The sequence below is a fragment of the Culex quinquefasciatus genome, chromosome 3 (genome assembly GCF_015732765.1).
Source record: "Culex quinquefasciatus strain JHB chromosome 3, VPISU_Cqui_1.0_pri_paternal, whole genome shotgun sequence".
Classification (NCBI taxonomy): Eukaryota; Metazoa; Arthropoda; class Insecta; order Diptera; family Culicidae; genus Culex; species Culex quinquefasciatus.
In genome coordinates this window covers 107674031-107695928 of record NC_051863.1, presented here as the reverse complement: position 1 = coordinate 107695928, position 21898 = coordinate 107674031, and the positions used below count along the sequence as shown (strand labels likewise).

Genomic DNA, 21898 nt, shown 5'->3' with positions numbered 1-21898 from the left:
TAATTGGCGAAGTTTTGTGATCGAATGGCGATAATAAGGCATGTGAAACATAAAAATTCTTCAATTGTGTACTGAACAGCATCCGCGGGACCTTATTAAATATTGTGTTTCGGCGAAGTTTTTTTCTGCAGAAATCTTTGGTGAAACGTAATCCAAACGATGTTTTGAAGTGAATTAGTGTTAAGAATGTATGAAAAGTTCACTTTATAACATAGAAAGTTCCTCAACTACGAAAAACTAACGAAAAGAAAAGGGCACAATTGAACTTTTTTCTGGTTCGGAGTGAACATTGTTATGGGCGTTTTTGAGTTTTTGATTTTTTCAATAGGAAATTGTTTGTTATCAATCTTATTCTTGGAGGGCATGTAGGGAGTGTACTAATGAACGGAATAGTGGAATAATCCCGAATGTTTACGTTTTGGTTTTGTGCCCTAATGAAATGTTTGGCTCGATTTCACGTATCACGTATCACATGCTACCATCAACCTCCCCCTCGAGCCCACCCCAAATTTGGCGCGCTTCCGGCGGGTACGGTTTGCGGCCGCGCTTGTAGCTGCGCTCCACCTTGGTGTAGTACGCGCGCAGATGGTTCAACGGACGCGCAGGAAAGTCCCCGCGCGCGGCCATCTCGCGCTGGATGTCGTAGAACAGGGGGCCGGTGCATTTCCCTGCGCGCCGGAACTCCTCCACGCTGTGGGTGAGACAGGCTCGCAGCAGGGCTTGCACCTCCAGCGGCTGGAAGTTGGTGCCACGACGACGCGCTGCCGACATGGCTGAGCTTAATGGTGTGATCTGATGATTTTAAACTAATGTAAATAAGTTGATTGGTCGGTTAAATAAAACCACAAATAAATCGTAACAAACTATGGAGTGGTTTGTTTTTGTTTACGATTGGGCGACGTTCAATTACAGCGGTACCATAAAAAGCGAACTCCGATTAAAATAAACGTGTACAACATTGCGCGCGCATTTTGTCGGTTTGTTGCTGCAATTGCAACTTAAGTTTCACAAAAAGCAAAATGGAAATTCCCGACGAATTCCTGGTGGACGCGGATTCGTTCTACGTCGGCATCGACCGGCTGCAATATTTGTCGTGCCGGAGCTGCTCTCGGTTCACTCTGTTCCTGGTGTACCTTCCGCCCAACGACGGCAACCAGCACGTCGTTTTCGGTCTTCAGGTGAGTTAGCTTGATAACGGGAATCTGGAGCAAAATCGTCATTCATCGTTTCTTACAGAAAGACCAACTCCTGTTCTGCCCGGGCTGCGTCCCCCGGCGGCAGCACCTGCTCCAGATGTACCCGCAGCTCGGCGAAAGTGTCCTCTGCGATAGCGCTCTGCTGGCGGCGTTGCAGGGCTTTGAGTACTCGAATCCGTTTTACCGGAAGTACGCCCGTATGGCGCGCACCCTCGTGACGGTCGAGACTCGCTTGGATGGAGAGCTGCCGGCCGATTCATTCTGCCTGGCGCTGGACGCGCGCTTCGAGCTCGTGCGACGGCTGTTTGGCGGAGTTCACGCTGGAGAACTGGAAGTATTCGGGGCTGCAGGAGATTGGGACGGTGCTGGCGGCCAAGGCCGCGGAGATCAGACAGTTTTACAGGGAAAGTCAGCTGATGAGGTCACCGGTTCGGGTCGAGGCTTGCCCGGTGGTGGAGGAGATTCGGGAAGAGGGGGAAATAGAACCGCTGGTTGACGTCGGATCTAGTCAGGAGGAGTGAAACACTGAATGCCACCCTTCAGCCGTACATTGCCGTAGACAAACGGTTCAATCTGACCGTGCTAAGCTCCAAATCTCCTTACTCGTGCGGCATTTGCCTGTTGACCGAGAAGGATGTACTTCGGTTTGGGGAATTTATCGAAAAGCAGCAAAAGAAGGACATTTTCCGGTGCCATTACTTTTGTCTGCTAACCGGAACATACATCGTACAGAACGGGAGGGAGACGTCGGGAGTTCTCGGATTTCTCGTGAACGACATCTACAGTTCGTTCAAGAGGTACCGCCAAAACAAGTGCTGCTACTGTGGCCAGCTTTCGGCAGCCGTCGTATGCGTTGAACCGGGTTGCGAGAGATCGTTTCACTACATTTGTGGCGTCAAAAACAACTGCCTGACTCAGTTTAGCGGCCCAAATCCATCCTACTGTCACGAACATGCCCCGAATGACCACCCGGAATGTCACAGCGAAAATCAAACCTGCTGGATCTGCTGTGAGGAAATTGGCCCGTACAATCCGGTAGCGAGCTTTTGCTCGGTGTGCCCGCCGGAGCACGAAACCGGCAAAACCGAAATCGGCTGGTACCATCGGATGTGCGTGCAAAAGTTTGCCTTCCAAGCCGGTTACTACTTCAAGTGTCCCAACTGCTTCGAAATGAACGAGTTCACCGAGTACGCCAGAATGCACGGCATTTTCGTTCCGATGCGGGACGCCAGCTGGGAGCGGGAAAAGTACGCCTTCAAGGACATCCATCTGTCCAAGTGCAGCGCCGAGGGCTGCAAAGTGTCGGGAAAAAAGTCGAAACAACTGGTCGGCTGTAAGGCGTGTGGAGGCGCAACCATGCACATGACTTGCGCCGGGGTGGACGATCCCAGCGAGTACGTGTGCCCTGATTGTATGGATGCAACGTTTATTAAACTGTTTTAGGACCGCCACGTTATTCGATCTCATGTAAATCCCACCATTAACTCTTAATCGTAAAATAGATTAAACAAGCAGAACATTCAAAATTTAAACAGGAAATTAAAATTTATTTCAATCTTTCACGACTCCACCTCCCCGCCGAACAGCTCCAGCGCGTCCCGCTCGTAAATCCGATTCCTCACCTTTGGCATTCCCGGTTGCTTGACCATTCGCTTCACGGCGTGCAGCTTCGACTTGATTGCTTCCCGGCTGTACCGGGCCAGGTTCGGATTGTCGCGCAGGGCTAGGTGAACCATCGTGTTGTCAATCCTTCCGTCCGCAACACGAAACCTCTTCGCCACCTGCAGCAACTCCTGCAGGTGGTCATCCTTCCAGGCCGGTCCCCGTCCGCCCTGCCCGCGCCGCTTTGGAGTCGACAACTCGGACGCAAACAGCACCAGGTCCTCCTCCTCCTGGTCGTCCTCTTCATTTGCACTGTCCACGGCATCAGCGGGTTGGACCATTTCCAGCTTCACCACCAGCTCGTCGCTTCTTGTGGCGTCCTGTTTCGGAACATCCGAGCTTTCATCGTCGTCGTTAGAGAACCCATTGAACTCGTCGTCCTCGTCGCAGTCCATTTCAAGGTAGCAGGTCGTTTGGGAAGTGTCCTTTTGCTCCTCCAGCTCGCATTTCGTCGCTGGTTCGAAGCCGGACGGTTCCGCTGGAACCTGCTCCAGCAAATCGTTGGTTAGTTGGCATTGCCGTACGAATGCGTACACGCTTTCCAGCAACTTTGTGCATCGCAGGCAGATTGTGCAGCTTGCGCCGGCTATGTTCGGTAGCTACAACGCGAAAAAAAAAAATAGTAATAAATCGTAAGTTACAAGGTCTATTCCCGTACTTGCAGAATTGCAGAATTTCTGCAGCTTCTGCAGAATTCTGCAGCCCGCATAAGTCACTTTTTTGCAGCACGTTCCCGTACTTTTCAACTCGCTCTCTTCATCTCTCTCTTTTGCAGAAGTTCTGCAAGGAGAGAAGCAGCAATAATTTTGCCTGGGTAGCGCGTTCCAGTACTTTTTCTGCAATATTGTACACAGTTGTGTGGATTTACTCAAATTGGGTATTAAAGTTATTTAATGATTTCAAAAAATTAAAATAGAGGGATTGACGAGGGGATTGAGAAAATAGTAATTGAAAGGAGTTTGCCTCTAGAACGGGGGCATTATTTTTTTATTCAACTTTATATTTTATTTAAAAGCATGCACCATTTATTAGGTAACTAGAAATTAATTATGCTTAGGTAGAAATTATACATTAAAAATAATTCAAAACTTTTACATTAGGTAAAAAATAGTGAGAATTGCAGGTACGTTTTACAAAAATAATTTAAAAATGACAAACAAAGGTACCATAAATACACGTTTTAATAGCAAAATGTTTGAAATATTATTCAGGAAAACATAAATAAATTATAAATGGATGTCACTTGGAAGAACAACGGTGACGCAGCGAAATTGACAAATTAAAAAAAATAAGTGAATCACAAACTCATAAATTTAGAAATCTAGACATTTAGAAATTCATGATTAATAATATTTACAAAAAAAACTTATATTTTCAAATTGGGAAACTTAAAAAAAATCTGATATTTGAGAAATTTAAAAATGCAAATATTTATATCAGAAAAAAAATAAAACACAAATTCAAAGCCTCGTTCGAAACTTGAAAAATAAAAATAATTAAAAAATAAATATATCAAAATGTTCAAAATATCAAAAAAATCATAATTTTAAAAATTCTAAATAAACTTAAAAGTTCCTAAACTTAAAAATTCTTATATTTTGAAATTCTGAATAAAAAAATCAAAAGCTTGAATATTTCAGAGTCCAGAACACCAAAAATTCAAAAGCTTCAATAAAAAAAATAAAGCTGCTAAAAAAATTAAAAAATAAGTAATGTTTTAAAATTTTGTGAATCAAAAATTTTAAAATTCAGATATTAAAAAAATAGAAACAGATAGTACTCTATTTTCCGAAGAACTTGTCAAAATTTCCAACCTCTAAAACCTCTAATCTGAGCTTCTAACCTAAAATATGACTCCAATAAAAATTGTACTTTTATGATTCAAGATGGCGGCATTTAAAAATTTCCAAATTTTGGAATTTAATTTTTTTAAAATAGAAGAATTGACAAAACTACATCAAATTTTTTTGGTTCATATTAGAATACGAATTGGTAGCACCGTTAAAGGTACAATGTATTATTTGCCAATTAAATTTACCTATTATTTAAACACACATATTTAGTCTTTTCACAAACAATTGAAGATCAAAAATTATTTCTAAACAAATATTTATTTGAAATTATTAAACACAAAAGTAATGTGTCTTTTAAAGATTTTTAAAACAATCTTTTATTATAATATTTTTTTTGTTGAGGTATTAGCCGTGCTGTAATACTGACTTTAGTTATCTTTTTTTGTCAGGTTAAAATATTAACACTAAAAAAATCGCTATATCATAATGTAGTTCAGCCTGAAACCCATTTCAATAAAAACAGACATTAAAAAAACTACCCCAAAAATCCATTAATTCAAAATATACAAACTTCCCTTCAAAAAGACTACTTCAATTTAGTAACAATAAAACATAAAGTTTATTGCAACTAATAATTAAATTGATGATTTCACCCAACTTGCAAATTTTACGTAAGCGTGTACTCAACATCCATCACACCAAATTGCAGTAAATTTTCAACAAGAAAGAGAAGAGAGAGCTTGCAGAAAAGTACGGGAACGGTTTTGCTGCAACTTCTCTCTCACTGCAGAAGTTCTACCTGAGAGAAAAGTTACTTTTGTTGCAGAAAAGTACGGAAACGCTCTGCTGCCGTTTTTGTGCAGAATTGCAGAATTCTGCAGTACGGGAATAGACCTACAGTTTAAGGCTAGTCTGCAGATCGGAAGGAAAGGGGTCAAGAAACAGCTTTACGAACGGTAGGACAAAAGAGAGGGAACGTTTTCTTGGGGCTTTTCTTCACCCTCTCTGGCTTGCTTTCGCTACCGCTGCTGCCCATTCGATTTTTTTCTTGACCGGGTTCTTCCGAAGTGCATACCTTACATTAAACACAGATATGGTTTAAAATTGCACGAACCTCAACGGAAAGTTTTGCGCGTAAAATATCCCCGTACGTTTGCCCTTTGAAGCTGTCTTGGAACAAATCTGTGGTTGCACCGATGCACGGACATCGACACGTGCGACACTTGCCCTCTTCCGGGAACTTTCTCGCGGTCATGTCCTTTTAAACCTTCTACACACAGTCCCGTTATAAAATTTGCTGGCTCGAACGATTCAAGAATTAAATTGAAATATTTATAAATAGTACCGCTGCTAATGAATTGATATTTTGAAAGATGCGCATACACATCTCCAAAAAATACCGATTGAAACGGTTTTAACCCAAATTGGGTGCACAAAATTGACTCATTTCCAATGATCGTGGAACAGTTGTCAAGCAAGGTGCCGCTGCATTGTTTATGTTTGTAAATTTGATTGAATGAAACCTGAGATTCATTTGTGCACAACCAGTTTGTATGTAACAGATTCTGTTGTAAAACTACAACTAGTTCTGTAGTAGATTTTTTGTGAAATCTTTTTAAGAATGGGTAAAAAGAAAGATGCACTCAACGAATATCCCGGAGGTAAGCTGCAAAAGAAAAAATCATTAAAATCGGTAAATTAAAACTGGTACAATTTCAGAAGAGGATTTCCACGGCTTCGCCCACAAGAAGCACAAAAAGCATAAGAAACACAAGAAAAGCAAATCCCAGCCGCGAGCGCAGGCCCAGGACGAAGGAGACGAGGACGATTACGTCCCAGAGGATGTGGAACAAACGGTCGAAGTGATGGGCGAGGTTGAATACATGGAGGCAGACCCGGAGCCGGAGATTATAGCCGAAATCGAAACAACCGACGAACCGTCCACATCCGGCATCGATCCCACCCTGGCCGCGGCGTTGTCCTCCCGGGACCATCCCGGGCAAATCCTCAATGAAGCCCGCCACGATCGGAAAGTCGGCAAAGAAGAAAAAAGGCAAAGGTGGTCGCGACAGCGGAACGTCCAGCGATGAGGAACGCTGGCTGGACGCGATCGAGTCCGGCAAGCTGGAAGAGGTCGACGACGAGCTGAAAAAAATAAAACCCAAAGATCCGAAGCTGATGACCGCCCGCCAGCGGGCCATGTACGAGCGAAACACCGACAAAGATACAACGGCGGCGCCGGAGATACTGATGGCCCTGCCGACCGGCTACAAAGAGAAGGTCCTCACGGCGGAAGCCATCCAGAAGGCTCAGCTAAAGTCACAGAAGCGCAAACAGCTGGCGGACGAAAAGCGCGAAAAGGACAAGAAAAAACCATGGAACGACTGCTCAAAAGCAAGAATCGAAAGCGGTCAAGGCCAGCAAAAATCGACCCGCCAAGACGACGATCCCGATGATCAAGTATGTGACGACCGCCGACAGTGCGACCATTTCACTGCCTCCGGGAATGGACTTTCCACTGCAGCCCCAAATCGGAAAAGAACCGCCGAAACCGATCCTCTGCGGCATGCCCAACTGCTCCAATCTCAAACGATACAACTGCTCCAAGACAAACGTACCACTTTGCAGCTTCCGCTGCTACAAAATGAACGTAGACTCAATAAAACAAATCATTTGCTAGTTCAAAAACCTGTATTTCACGACATTTTCTTTCAAATTACGTTTATTAGAAGTCCACCTGCAATTAAAAACATTTATTATCGCTTGTAAAATTTGAAAATTGTCTTTCTCTTGATTTGATTTCTGAACTGATCAGCCAAAGCATAAATTGAGTCTTGAGGTTCGTGCTAGGATTCATAAACCTTAGTAAAGTTAACTCAAAATGTCAAGCCCAAACTCACCAACAGCTGATTTAAATAATTCTCGTAGGGAATCTTATCGGTCGCCATGTCCACCGCGACGGCCATCATCTCCTCCAGCTCCTCGGCCGTAAACGGTTCGCCCTCCTCCGTAATCAGCTTCGTCATGTAATCCCGATCGACCAGGCCTTTGCCCTCCTGGTCTAGCACGCGGAACGCCTTCAGCAGCTTCTCCGGCGGGGCCGGTTCCAGCTTGTGCTCCGCAATGAGCTGGCTGCAAAAGGGCAAAAATTTCGACAGGTGCACCGTCCCGTTCGAGTCTTCAAACTCGGTAGCGGAAATCACCTCGTTTACGTCCGCTTCCGTCGGAACGCAACCTAGGAAGCGCAGTATGGTGCCGATTTCACGCACGTCCACAGTTTTGTTGCCGTGGTGGTCAAATATAAGAAACGCGTCCGCGATACGCTTCTCCAGATCATTGGCGGGGTTTATCTCTGGAAAACTATAATTAAAGTACCAGCTTGGAATGTGGATAAGGACAATTTAGTACCTGGATAATCCAAATCAGCCATATCTCAGCAGTTGAATCCGGTCTCGGAGATTAGAAGCAGGACCATGAATGAATCGATTTATTAAAAAACCGTTACCAATGGCAACAAGGGGGTTGCTGCGCTGACCGTATTTGGAAATTCGGCTAATATGCCAGATTATGCCAAGTCAAGTGTTCGGAGAAATAGTAGTTTATGCAACGAGTAAAATGAAGATAGTTTCAGCGCGAGTAAATACCACGAGTACTGAAAAGAATGGAGTTTTGCACCGAGTTTTATGATAGAGTACTTATTCGGTTACTGGGCTGAGAACGTAGCCCAGTCACCGAATGCTGCTCGCTAACTGGACTGAACGGAAAATAACGAGGGGTCCACCAATGCATACAAGTTACATTAAAAGTTAATCAAATTTATTTCAAAAAATCAAAATCAAATTATTCGCCCTACAGCATTGCCTTGGCGTTTCCGATTACGAGATTCCTACTCGAAACTAGGTGCCCGAAGGCTTGATTGTTGAGGCAATTGCAAACCTCTTTTTACACCTTAGCTTCCATCCACCCCGGGATTCGAACTGACGACCTTTGGATTGTGAGTCCAACTGTCTACAAGCGACTCCACCGGGGCAGGACCCAGGGAGACGACTCCTACACCTGGACTGAGCTAACGACCTAACCTCTAGGTTAGACCGGGGCCAACATTTACTTCCCGTCCGACGGAAGGCGTGATCAGACAAATCTCGTCTCAAAATTTGCCACAGGGACCTTCTGGGATCAAACCCAGGCCGACTGGGTGAGAGGCAACCACGCTTACCCCTACACCACGGTCCCGGTTAAATTATTATTAACTTATTTGCAATGCTTATTTTTCATATTTCATTAATTGGGTACTTAAGCCCTGTGTCTATTTTTATGTACAACGGTAAAAAACACGAAAAAAAACCGATGCAGATGCTATAGGGAGGACATTTTGTTGGGACATCTGGGACTACTATCTCGTCGCCGTCGTGCTAACTTGTGGCAGAAGGCAGAATGGTCCGCCTAAGTAAAATGAGCCAAAAACCATAGAAAAACATACAAATTTATGAATTAAGTGTAGTAGGCTTATGCTTTGGGATGTTCCCTTCAATGTTGTTGTATACTTGGTTGATACATTTTTTTTACTTAAAACTATTTTTGAGCCACCTTAAAAAAAAGTTTTTTCGACTACTTTTCCAGGGTGCGGGGCAGAATTGGCCACCTTAAAAAACAAGCCATTTTGTCTAATAAAACGTTGAAGGGAGATGATAAATGACTAAAGGGACCTTTCTAACATAGTTTCCATGAAGTCAGACCACTTTTATAAAAACGTTACTTAATCCACCTTTAGGTGGTTGGCGCCTTCCTCACATTTAAAGGGTGCTATCCAAAATGCAAAAAGTGCGTAAATAACACTTAAGTGCTTATAACTTTTGATAGGGTTGTCAGATCTTCAATGTTTTGGACGCGTTGGAAAGGTCTTTTGAATACCTATCCAACAATAGGTCGCATGAGAGATCCGGACAACGTTTTCATCAACATATCTGAGATACGGCCTCCAAAAAGCGTATAAATAACACTTAAGAGCTTATAACTTTTGATAGATTTGTCAGATCTTCAATGTCTTGGACGCGTTGGAAAGGTCTTTTAAATACCTTTCTAAAAATGTATAGCATGACGGGTTTTCTTACAAAAACCACCCTTTTTATAATCTTCCGGACTATTGTTCAAATCGTTTTTTTAGCATAACTTTTGAAGTACTTAACTTAACTTTATCATTTTTAATAGCGACTTATGGGACCCCAAGACGGATCGAATGACGCCAAAACGGACAAAATCGGTTCAGCCAATGTCGAGATAATCGAGTGACATTTTTTTGATCAACATCCCACCACACCCACAGACATTGCTCAGAATTTGATTCTGAGTCGATAGGTATACATGAAGGTGGGTCTATGAGGTCTAATTGAGAAGTTCATTTTTCGAGTGATTTTATAGCCTTTCCTCAGTAAAGTGAGGAAGGCAAAATAGTCTCCTACCAAAACAAACATTTTTGAAAATAGTGATAATATGTTGTAAAAGACATTGTTTTTACAAATAACCATCAAAACAATTAAAAAAATCAACTAATGTTGCATTAAACGTGATTTGTGAAGCTACCAGAAGTGAAATAATCCATTTAACCAGAATTTCATAACTTTTGATTGTTTTTATAAGGCAGGAAACGGGTGGTCCATTCTGCCCCCAAGTGGATTTTAATTTAACACTTCCACCACCAAGCCTCTAAATGACTTGAAGGATCCGTTGTTGTTTGATTACATTCGTAATAGCTCCTGTTAGCGTTCTAAACATTGAACAAACTTTTTCAAACAATCTAACTTTCGAGAAAGCTTATTTAAGAACCTCGAAATAAACGAACATTTGCATGGTTTTGTCAATAAATTTACATTTTTGCTCATACATTCGACTCTCTGGCTGTCGATCTTCTCGATATCAATATTGCTCCATCTATCGATGATGATCATTGTTATCCGAGCATTCGTTGGTGAAGGTTGTCTGAATCAACATGACTCGTCGCGTCCCGGCGCAAAACGCCGGCAATATTGCCCTACCTGCGGCTCAAGCAGGCAAAAAAGTGGGAATTTCCAAAAGGAAGGTTGAGGCCTCAACTGATGGCCAAAAACCGGGAATTTCCAAAAGGAAGGTGCTTTTGGAAGTGACATCGAACAGCAAAAAGACGAAAAAGAGCGACGGTACTGTACCGATGGATGAGGAGGAGGAGAACTCTTCATCGCACGAGGAGCAGCTTTTGAAGAACAACAAGTTCGCTGGACTGCCTGACGAGGACCAGGTAGCGGAAGCAAAGGAGAATGAAGTGAAACAGCGAAAGGAGAAACTGCCTCCTTTTTATGTGCGGCAATCAGCAGCAACGATCGACTTTCGAGCGGGGCTGGTTGAACTCATCAAGTCTGGGAAAGTCCAAGGCAACATTCGTCTGTGTCAGGACGGATTTAAGGTGCTGGTGCAATCCAGGCAGCACTATCAACTGGTCAAGGATTACTTGACCGAAAACGAGGCGGAGTACTTTACCCATGATGTCGTCATGGATAAGCCGTACAAAATCGTCGTCAGAGGTCTGTACGACATGCCAGTGGAGGAATTAGCTGCCGAGCTAAAAGTTTTGAAACTGGATGTGTTGGCCGTGCACAAAATGAGCCGACGCAACAAAGACATCAAGTACCGTGACCAGCTCTACCTGCTGCATTTGGCTAAGGGATCGACGACGCTTCCTGAGCTGAAGGCAATCCGAGCGGTTTTCAACATTATCGTGTCGTGGGAGCGATACCGACCAGTGCATCGTGACGTCACACAATGCTTCAACTGCCTGGGTTTCGGGCACGGAGGTAAGAACTGCCACCTGAAGCGTCGTTGCGCCAAATGTGGTACCGATGCGCACATCACATCCCAGTGCATCCAAGATTCGCTGGTGAAGTGCCTCAACTGCAACGGTGAGCACTCGTCAACCGACCGAAAGTGCCCCAAGAGAGCTGAGTTCGTGAAAATTCGGCAGCAAGCATCGACGAAGAATCAGCCTCAGCGTCGTAGAACTCCTCCAGCCCTGGTGGAGCAAAATTTCCACCTCTTCAACCGCGACGCCAGGTCCCGAACTTGGCACCGTTGCCGTTGGATCCCAGGAAGAGAGCTGAGATGAATCATCCACGGCCGGGTTCCAGCCAGGAGCCGAGACCGCCACCACCGGGCTTCAGCCAGGAGCCAAGACCAACCCAAGAACCAGCAGTTGAGGAAAATGGTAATGATCTTTACACCTCAACCGAACTCCTCAATATTTTCAAACAGATGTCCGCTGCACTGCGTGGATGCAAAACCAAGACCCAGCAGATTGAAGTGCTGACCTCGTTCGTCATCCAGTATGGATCGTAGGTCCCTCAAGCTGCTGAATTGGAACGCTTGCTCCATTAGGAGGAAGAATTTAGAGCTGGTGGATTTTCTTCGCGAGAAGGAGATCGACGTAGCTGCCATCACGGAAACTCATCTGAAGCCCGGTGAAAAAGTTTATCTGCAAAACTACAAGATCGCGACGCAGCTCGACAGGACCACCTCTGGAGGAGGAGGTGTGCTTGTCGCTGTTCATCGTGATCTCAAGCCACGCCGGCTGCCACACTTCAAGCTGGACATCATCGAGGCCGTTGGGGTGGAAATTCCCACTTCGGTTGGCCCAGTACTCTTCATTGCTGCATACTGCCCACGTCAGGTGAATGCCAGAGATGGTTCAGCAGCAAAACTGAAGAGCGATATCCAGAAGCTGACACGGCGGAGCGCAAAGTACATCATCGCTGGTGACCTCAACGCGAAGCATGAAGTTTGGGGCAACAGCAGGAGGAATCGGAACGGAGTGATTCTGCACAACGATCTGCAAAACGGATACTACAACGTTGTGAGTCCGGATCGTCCAACGAGGGTGGCTCGGTCTGGGAATCACTCAATCATCGACTTCTTCATTACCAATATGGCTGAGAACGTGGCTCATCCTGAGGTGTTTGAAGAGTTGAGTTCTGATCACTATCCGGTGGTTGTGGAGGTTGGAGCTTCCGTTACTCCGCAGCGGCAACCAACCCGGAAAGATTACCACAACGTTGACTGGCAGCAGTTTCAGCAAGTGGTCGACAGCAACATCGACTATGATCAACACCCGGAAACTTCTGCCGATATTGATCGTTCGCTGGAGGTGATCCAGCAGGCTATCAACCAAGCAGAGGCTGCCAACGTTCGGGAGGTTCCTGTTAATTTTAAGGTAACTGATATTGACGTAGATACTAAACACTTGATTAGACTTAGGAATGTTTATAGGAGACAATATCAACGGACTGGGGACTATGACAAAAGATTTCAGTGAACAATTTGAACAAAATCATACAAGACCGACTTGACAATATCAGAAATCAAGAATTTTCAAAACATGTAAGCCAGCTTGGGAATTATTCAAAACCATTTTGGAAACTTTCAAAAGTTCTTAAAAACAAACCAAAGCCTATTCCTCCTCTTATTGTTGAGGATTCTCCTTTGATTACATCCGAGGAAAAGGCAAATGCACTTGGGCTTCATTTTGTTAGTTCACATAATCTTGGCGCTTCCATGACCAGCCGTAAAGAAACATCAGTTGCCAATAGTATTTCAACAATCAATGACTCTACCTTTGAATTTCCTGCAGATTCCCATGTTTCTGGTGAGGAAGTCAAAGTTGCAGTTAAACAAATGAAAAATATGAAAGCTCCTGGCTTTGATAACATTTTAATCTAGTGTTGAAAAAACAGAGTGATCAGTTCTTTCAACATCTAGCCAATATTTTCAATAAATGTTTGCAACTTGGTTACTTCCCCACCAATTGGAAACTGGGCAAAGTCATACCAATTTTGAAGCCTCAAAAGATCCAACATCGCCAACAAGTTATCGTCCCATTAGTCTTTTGAGTAGTCTGTCCAAACTCTTTGAGAAGGTCATCTATTCAAGGCTTTTGGATTTTACCAACGATAATAATATAATTTTGAACGAGCAGTTTGGCTTCCGAAAGGGACATAATACTGCTCATCAGCTTACGAGAGTAACTAAAATCATCAAGCAGAACAAGCTTGAGTCTAAATCAACTGCTATGGCTTTGTTGGATGTTGAGAAGGCTTTTGACAATGTTTGGCATGATGGTTTGATACATAAACTGTATTTATACGGTTTTCCAATGTATCTTATCAAAATTATCCAGCACTATCTTTCGGAGAGATCGTTCAGGGTTTTCTGAATGGGATTGCTTCTGGATTATTCAACATTGATGCTGGGGTTCCCCAAAGTATTCTTGGCCCACTTCTGTACAATATTTTTACATCTGATTTGCCTACTCTTCCTGGTAATGGTGTGTTGTCACTTTTTGCTGATGACACTGCCGTTATTTATAAGGGTAAAATAACCAGATATTTAGTTGGCCGTCTTCAGAAGGGTCTTGACGTTCTTTCCGAATACTTTGGCGACTGGAAAATTCGCATAAATGCAGCCAAAACTCAAACCATCATTTTTCCACTTTCCAAATCGGCCCGATTTGTCCCAAAGGATGATGTTTTGATTAAAATGAATGATGTTTCAATACCCTGGTCAAAGGAAGTTGTCTATTTAGGTCTCATACTTGACTCGAAACTATTGTTTCGGCAGCATGTAGATAAAATATTGAACAAGTGCAGCATTCTCATCAGGTGTTTGTATCCTTTAATTAACAGAAAATCAAAGCTATCTTTGAAAAATAAGCTAGCAGTTTACAAACAAATAATTTACCCCGTTATTGAGTATGCAGTACCTGTTTGGGAGTGTTGCGCTAGAACTCATAAATTGAAGCTCCAGCGTGTCCAAAACAAGGTACTCAAAATGGTTTTGAATGTTCCTGGCTGGACAAGATCAAGTGAGGTTCATGAATTAGCAGAAGTAAAAATGTTGGATCAGAAGATTCAAGAAAAATGTTTGAAATTCAGGGAAAAATGTGCTATATCTGAATACCCCTTGATTCAAGGATTGGTTTAGTTTATGGTAAGATTAAGTTAGTTTTAGGTTAGGTTATGTTTTCTTAAATTTTTTTCCTCATTGTACCTAGTGTTACAAAAATGATAAATCATATACTTTTAAAGTTAAGAAAATGAACAGTGTTTAAATCACGAAAAGCAAACTAAAGCTGAAGAGCCACAGCTGACCACTTATTATGTAAACCAAATGTAATTATTATAAGAAAGATTCAATAAAGTATATTTAATTCAAAAAAAAAAAAATTCCATCTATCGATGAATTCTTCAGTCCCTTCACATTGCATACTTCGATTGGCTTTATCCTCGATATTTTCTCTTGCTTGATGTATCTCTTCCTCGACGGTCCCTTGGATTCTGTTTGCATTGAAAATCTCTTCCAGTTGTCAATAATTTCACTTTCCCATGGCTTACATAGACATTTTTCTTGGCGAAACGAAGCTTTGAAGGGTGTTTGACATTGGTTTGTTTTTGTTTGATGGACGTTGTCATGATTCTCTCCCATAGCTGGGTATCAAGAAAAAAATATTTTCAATCGAGTCTTCATTTTGCATCGTTCTGTAAACTGATGATTCTCTTCCTCGACGGTCCCTTGGATATTGACAACAAGAGAGTCGACTGTAATTCGAAAAATACAATGAATTCAAACGTCGTTTTCGGTGTGGTGATGTTATTTGACGTCGTTTATAAGACCCTTGCCTTACAGTTCGAGCCAAACATTTCATTAGGGCACAAAACCAAAAATCGCGATTCGAGAAAATCGCTTGCAAAAAGTGCACAACTTGTTTCAATTCCTATTTAAAAAAGAAGCTTGACTGATGGTATTTTTACTTATGATACGATAAAACACATCATTATCCTCAACTCTGCTTGAATGCTTTTTAATTTATGTTGATTTTCGCAATAAAACTCATTATTTAAAAAAAATCTCGTTATTAGGCCCTTTCAACTTTCCAACTGTTGTTCATAATGGGCCCTTTCTAGATGCAATTTCAAAGAGAATTGAAAGGGCACTAAAGCGCTGTCATCCGATTCTTGTGTTGAATGATGTTTATGGGACCTTTTGTTCAGTTAGAAATAATGAGGAATTCAGCGAACATTATGTTAATTGGTGAAGTTTTGTGATCGAATGGTGAGAATAAAGCATGTGAAACATAAAAATTCTTCAATTGTGTACTGAACAGCATCCGCGGGACCGTATTAAATATTGTGTTTCGGCGAAGTTTTTTTCTGCAGAAATCTTTGGTGAAACGTAAACCAAACGTTGTTTTGAAGTGAATTAGTGTTAATAATGTATGAAAAGTTCACTTTATAACATAGAAAGTTCCTCAACTACGAAAAACTAACGAAAAAGAAAAGGGCACAATTGAACTTTTTTTCTGGTTCGGAGTGAACATTGTTATGGGCCCTTTTGAGTTTTGGATTTTTTCAATAGGAAATTGTTTGTTATCAATCTGATTCTTGGAGGGCATGTAGGGAGTGTACTAATGAATGGAATAGTGTAATAATCCCGAATGTTTACGTTTTGGTTTTGTGCCCTAATGAAATGTTTGGCTCGAGTTGGTCTAAATCCTTTCCCACATAGAAAAATGGGCGAAAAACGGCCAAAAAGCGGGGACGTTTTGCCTGAAAGCGGGCCCGATTTTCAGCACGCTTTTTCCCCTCGTTGTGGCCCATTTCGTGCCAGAATGCAACATTTAGGCGGGCGTTACGCATTTGGCGGCGTTACGCATTTTGCCCACGATTTGCCCGTTTTGACCAGGCGGGCAAAACGGGGCGCACGGCGGATTTTGGCTTTATTTTTCCGGTTTCAGTTTAGTTTCGGTTAGGGTGATCATATAATTAGGGTTTAAAAACAAAAAACAGATTAAAAATTTTATTCAATTAAATCTTACATCAACAATACAAACTTAACCTAATTATAACTAGCTCAGATAAATATAAGTTGGGTTAGTAGGATTACATGACTTTATATAGGTCTTATTGGTTCTAATGGTTAATTTTGCTGAAATAAGTTTACAAAATGAGGTATAAATAAATTTGATAAAATTAAGATAAACTAAGTTGAAATCAGTTAAATTTAGTTAAATTTGGTTCTATTAAGTTATGTTTAGTTTCATTTGGTTAAATTTGGTTGAGTTTATTTAAAATAAGTCAAATTTAGTTGAGTTTAGTTGAATAAAGTTTTTTTTTTATTAAATCGAATTTAATTCAGTTAAATTTTAGTTAAATCAAGTTAAATTTAATTCAACTAAGTTAAATTACGTTGAATTAATTGAAATTAAGTTAAATTGAGTCAACTAATGTCGGATTAAGATAAATTCAGTTAAAATTAAGTTAAGTTAGTTAAATTGAATTAAATTTGGTTAAATTTAGTAAAATTAAGTTGAATACAGTTTCATTTAGTTAAATTTAGATAAATTAAGTTAAATTTAGTTAAACATAGTTGTATCAAATAATTGAAGTTTAGTTAAATTGAGTAAATTTTAGTTAAATTGAGTTAAATTGAGTTAAATCGAGTTAAATTTAGTTAAATTGAATTAAATTTAGTTGAATTTAGATAAGTTTAATTGAATTAAGATAATTTATGTTAAATTGAGCTAAATTTAGTTAAATTAAGTTAAATTTAGGTAAATTTAGTCAAATTTAGTTAAATTTGGTTAATTTTGGTTAAACTTGGTTAAATATAGTAAAGTTTAGTTGAATTTAGTTATTTTTGCTAAATTTGATGAAATGAAGTAAAATTTAGTAATCTTTAGTTGAACTGACTTATTTATTGGTATGTTTAGATATTCTCAGATTAATTTTAAAAAATTCAGTTAAATTTTGTAAAATCAGGTAAATACTAAGTAAATTTAGTTTAATTCGATTAAATTTGGTTAAGTTTATTTAAAATAAGTCAAATTCAGTTGAATAAAGCTATATTGTATTAAATTGAGTTTAATTCAGTTAAATTTTATTTAAATCAAGTTAAATTTATTTCAACTAAGTCAAATTAAATTAAAGTTAAGTTAGTTGAATTTGATTAAATTTGGGTCAATTTAGTTAAATAAAGTTGAATACAATTATATTTAGTTGAATTCAGATAAATTAAGTTAAATTTAGTTATATCAAATAATTGAAGTTTAGTTAAATTTAGTTTAATTGAGTTACATTAAGTTGAATTTAGATAAGTTGATTTGAATTAAGATAGTTTATGTTAAATTGAGCTAAATTTGGCTAAATTAAGTTAAATTTAGGTAAATTTAGTCAAATTTCGTTAAATTTGGTTAATTTTGTTAAAACTTGGTTAAATACAGCAAAGCTTAGTTGAATTCAGTTATTTTTTGTTAAATTTCGTGAAATTAAGTAAAATTTAGTAAAATTTAGTTGAATTTACATACTTTTGTTAAGTTTAGATATTTTCAGATTAATTTTGTAAAATTCAGTTAAATTTTGTAAAATTAAGTTAATACTAGGTAAATTTTGTTTAATATTATTAAATTTGGTTAAATTTATTTAAAATAAGTAAAATTTAGTTAAGTTTAGTTGAATAATATTATTTTTTATAACATTGGGCTAATTCAGTTGAATTTTAGTTAAACTAAGTAAACTATCGTCGAATTAATATAAATTCAGTTAATATTAAGTTAAGTTAGTTAAATTTAAATAAATTTGTTTAAATTAAGTTGAATTTAGTTGTTTTAAATAATTGAAGTTTAGTTAAATTGAGTTAAATTTAGATAAGTTTATTTGAATTAAGATAATTTATATTAAATTGAGCTAAATTTAGTTAAATTTGGTTATTCTTTTTTAAACTTGGTTAAATATAGTAAAGTTGAGTTATTTTTTGTTAAGTTTAGATAATTTCAGATTAATTTTGTAAAATTTAGTTAAATTTTGTAAAATTAAGGAAAAACTGATACATTAGTTTAATTTCAACAAATTTTGTAAACTTCAGTTGAATTGAGTTTTTTTTTTGTTAAATTGAGTTAAATTCAGTTAAGTAGAATTTTGTTTATCTTAGCTAAATTAAATTAAATTTAGGTAATTAAGTATATGCGTTAAGCTAAGTTAAAAAACCTGGTTGAATTTAATTAAATATATTAAAAAAATAGTTTTACCTCGTTAAATTTAGCAAAATTTATCAAAATTTTGGAAATTTTAGTATAATTTAGAAAATTTGTAGTTGTAGTTGAATTTAGTATTTTTTTTTTGTTATATTGAGTTAAATTTAGTTATTTTTTTAGAATTTAGATAAATTAAGATAAATTAAGCTAAGCTAAGCTAAATTACGGAAAGAGTTGAACCAGCCTCCGGCTGAAAAACTCTATAATAAAGAGTTTAAAAAAAATCAATTACGGTAAGTTTATATGAAATTAAGTGCAGTAAAATTAAGTTAAACCAAGTTTAATTTAGTGTATTTTAACTTAATAAAGTTTTAAGTAAAATCAGGTTAATTATAACTCAATAGTATATATGTAGGTTGGTTGAGTTGAATAGAGTAAAATTAAGTTGAATTGAGTAAAATTAAGTGAAATTGAATTAAATTAAGATAAACTAAGATAAAAATTGGCAGAGTAAAGTAAAATAAAGTCAAATAGTTAAATTATGTTTTATTTACTAAGATTGAGTAAAATTTGGCAGAAGTTAAGTCAGCTAAATTTAATTCAGGTAAATTTAGTTAAATTTAGTTTAAAAATGTTAAGTTTAGCAAAATTTAGTTTAATGAGTTAAATTCAATAAAATTTGGTTAAATTACGTAAAATTTGATTTGATTAAGTAAAATATATTTATGTTTAGTAAAATGTCATTTAATTCAGTAAAATTTTACTAAATAAAGTAGTATTGAGCTTATTTTAGCTGAATTCACTTAAATTTAGTTTATTTGAGTTAAATTAAATTAAATTTGGCTAAATTGAGATAAAATAAGTAAAATAGAGTGTTCAAAACTTCAAAACTTTCAATCCCGTCAAATTTAATTAAATTTAGTAAAATTAAGTAGAATTAAGTTAAATTATGTTTAATTTAGCCAAATTTTGTTAGTTAAATTTGGCTAAATTAACGTTAAATTGTGTTAAATTTTGTTGTTTGTTTGTTGAGTTTATTAATTTGAATAATTAATTTTGGTTAAATTTAGTTAAGCTTGGTTAATTTTTGTTTAATTCTGTTGAATTCAGTTACGTTCAATTAATTTTATTAAACATCGCAAAATTGTTTTAAATTAAGTTAAATTGAATTAAATTAAGTTAAATTGAGTTAAATCAAGATAAACTAAGTTTAGCCAAATTTAGTAAAATTCAATTTGACCAAAATTAGTTGAATTAAGATAAAATAAGCTCAATTTAGTTAAAACTAGCAAGAATTAGTTAAATTTATAAAATTTTAGTTGAATTAAATTTAATGTAGTTTACCAAGTATTGATTAAATTAGGTTGAATTTAGTTTAATTTAGAAAAATTACTTAGATTTAGCAAAGTTTGGTGACATACAATGAAATTAAGTTAAGTTAAGTTAGATTTAGTTAAACTAAGCTAAATTTTGTTGTATTTAATTTGATTTAAATTTAGTTCAATAAAGTTCAGTTAAGTCAAATTAAGTTGAACTTAGCTCAATTTACTTTAATTTATTTAAAATTCTTTTAAATTTTGTTAAATTTCGTTAAACTGAGTTACATTTTGTTTAATTACGTTAAATTCATTCAAAATAAAATTAATTAAGTTGAATTTAGAAAAAAGGTTAAATTTAGTTGAAGAGTAAAATTAACTTGAATTATGTTAAATTTAATTAGATTCAGTTAAAATTTGTTGAATTAATATGAATTTAGTTAAACTTAGTGAGATATAGTTCAATTTACTTGAAATAAGATAAAATTATATAAAATTTAGCTGAGTAAGCTTAATTTAGATAAAATTGGTTGAATTTAGTAAAATTTAGCTAACTTTAGTAAAATTTAGGTAAATTTAGTTCAATTTACTTGAGATTATTTATATAAAACAAAATTAAATAAATTGAGTAAGTAAGTAAATAGAGTTAAATTAAGTTAAATGTAGAAAATTTAAGTTAATAACAATTTAGTGTCATTCAGTAAGAATTAGTTGAATTTAGTGAAATTAAGTTCAACTTAGTTAAATTCAAGTAAAATTAGTCTGAACATTTAGATCAATTATGTTAAATTGAGCTTCATTTAGTTATGTTTAGTTGAATTTGTTATATTTGGCAAAATTTGCTTCATATATTTTGTGGGCTAAATGTACCTAATTAAAATAAAATTGAACAAAATTGAACTAAAATTCACTAAATTTAACTGAATTACACAATATTTTACAAAATTTATTTGATTCTTACCAAATTTACATGGTTGTTACAAAGTTCCACTAACTAGTTTATTTTAAATTTAGAGTTTAGCGAAATTTAGTTAAATTTACTAAGAATTGGTTAAATTTATAAAATTTTAGTTAAATTAAATTTATATAAATTTAAAAAGAATTATTTAAATTTAGATTGATGGGAAAAAATTATTTAGATTTAGCGAAATTTGGTGAAATGCAATGAAATCAAGTTAAATTAAGTTTGATTTAGTTAAACTAAGCTAAATTTTTTTGAATATAATTTAATTCCAATTTAGTTTAATAAAGTTGAATTTAGTCAAACTAAGTTAAACTTAGCTTAAATTACATAAATTAATTTAAATACATTAAAAATTTCGTTAAATTTTATTAAAATGAGTTACATTTTGTTTAATTAAGTAAAATTTAAATTTCCTTGAATTTGTTAACTTAAGTATAGTTAAGTTGAATAATGTTAAATTTAATTAGGTTCAGTTACATTTAGTTGAATTGAGATGAAATATATTTAAATTTAATTAAATTTTATGAGATATTGTTATATTCACTTTAAATCAGATAAAATAAATTTTAATTCAGCTGATTTTAGCTAAATTAATTAAATTTGGTTAAGTTTAGTCAAATTTAGCTAACTTAAGTAAAATTTAAGTAAAATTAACTAACTTAAGTAAAATTTAGGTAAATTTAGTTCAATTCAATTTAAATGAATTGAGTTAGAACGTAAGTAAGTCAAGTTGAATTAAGTTAAATTTTGTTGAATTAAATTAAATTCAATTGAGTCGAGTTTGATTAAAATAAACTTAAAAATTAAAAAAAAATAAGATCAAAAAAATTAAATTTAGTTCAATTTAGATAAATTAAGTTAAGTTAAGTTTGATTGAGCTAAATTTATTTAAACTCAGTTAAATTAAGTTTAATTTGGTTGAA

General features: G+C 36.8%; 4 protein-coding genes across 5 annotated transcripts; 2 read left to right on the top strand and 2 right to left on the bottom strand.

The window, feature by feature from the left end:
* The first annotated feature begins 936 nt into the window (after positions 1-936).
* LOC119770165 (PHD finger protein 7-like) lies at positions 937-2728 on the top strand. Its single transcript, XM_038264579.1, is given in 3 exon segments — positions 937-1178; positions 1237-1675; positions 1678-2728. Coding segments are annotated over 3 exon segments (1560 nt in total). The 5' UTR covers positions 937-1019; the 3' UTR covers positions 2640-2728.
* On the bottom strand, positions 2715-5974 carry LOC119770164. Its single transcript, XM_038264578.1, has 2 exons — positions 5766-5974; positions 2715-3457 (listed from the first exon to the last, which is right to left on the bottom strand). The coding sequence occupies exons 1-2, from the start codon at positions 5904-5906 to the stop codon at positions 2756-2758; spliced, it is 843 nt and encodes a 280-aa protein (XP_038120506.1). The 5' UTR covers positions 5907-5974; the 3' UTR covers positions 2715-2755.
* Positions 5975-6150: 176 nt separating this feature from the next.
* On the top strand, positions 6151-7345 carry LOC119770382 (INO80 complex subunit B). Its single transcript, XM_038265135.1, is given in 4 exon segments — positions 6151-6312; positions 6371-6644; positions 6646-7032; positions 7034-7345. Coding segments are annotated over 4 exon segments (999 nt in total). The 5' UTR covers positions 6151-6272; the 3' UTR covers positions 7332-7345.
* LOC119770383 (dynein regulatory complex protein 8) lies at positions 7324-8365 on the bottom strand. 2 transcript variants are annotated; one of them, XM_038265136.1, is made up of 3 exons: positions 8060-8268; positions 7552-8003; positions 7324-7388 (listed from the first exon to the last, which is right to left on the bottom strand). In XM_038265136.1, the coding sequence occupies exons 1-3, from the start codon at positions 8079-8081 to the stop codon at positions 7377-7379; spliced, it is 486 nt and encodes a 161-aa protein (XP_038121064.1). In that variant the 5' UTR covers positions 8082-8268; the 3' UTR covers positions 7324-7376. The 2 variants fall into 2 exon arrangements, with proteins under 2 accessions (XP_038121064.1, XP_038121065.1); XM_038265137.1 differs by lacking the exon at positions 7324-7388 and adding an exon at positions 7395-7497 and having other exon boundaries at positions 8060-8365.
* Positions 8366-21898: the final 13533 nt, after the last annotated feature.

What these genes read in the sequence shown, in the direction of transcription:
- LOC119770164 (XM_038264578.1), bottom strand. Translation starts at nt 5,906, where the DNA reads ATGACCGCGAGAAAGTTCCCGGAAGAGGGCAAGTGTCGCACGTGTCGA. An exon ending in GCGCAAAACTTTCCGTTGAG is followed by an intron (nt 3,458 to 5,765) that starts GTTCGTGCAATT and finishes TTCGCGTTGTAG; the next exon opens with CTACCGAACATAGCCGGCGC.
- LOC119770383 (XM_038265137.1), bottom strand. Translation starts at nt 8,081, where the DNA reads ATGGCTGATTTGGATTATCCAG. An exon ending in GGCTGATTTGGATTATCCAG is followed by an intron (nt 8,004 to 8,059) that starts GTACTAAATTGT and finishes ATAGTTTTCCAG; the next exon opens with AGATAAACCCCGCCAATGAT. An exon ending in ATTATTTAAATCAGCTGTTG is followed by an intron (nt 7,498 to 7,551) that starts GTGAGTTTGGGC and finishes TATGAATCCTAG; the next exon opens with CACGAACCTCAAGACTCAAT.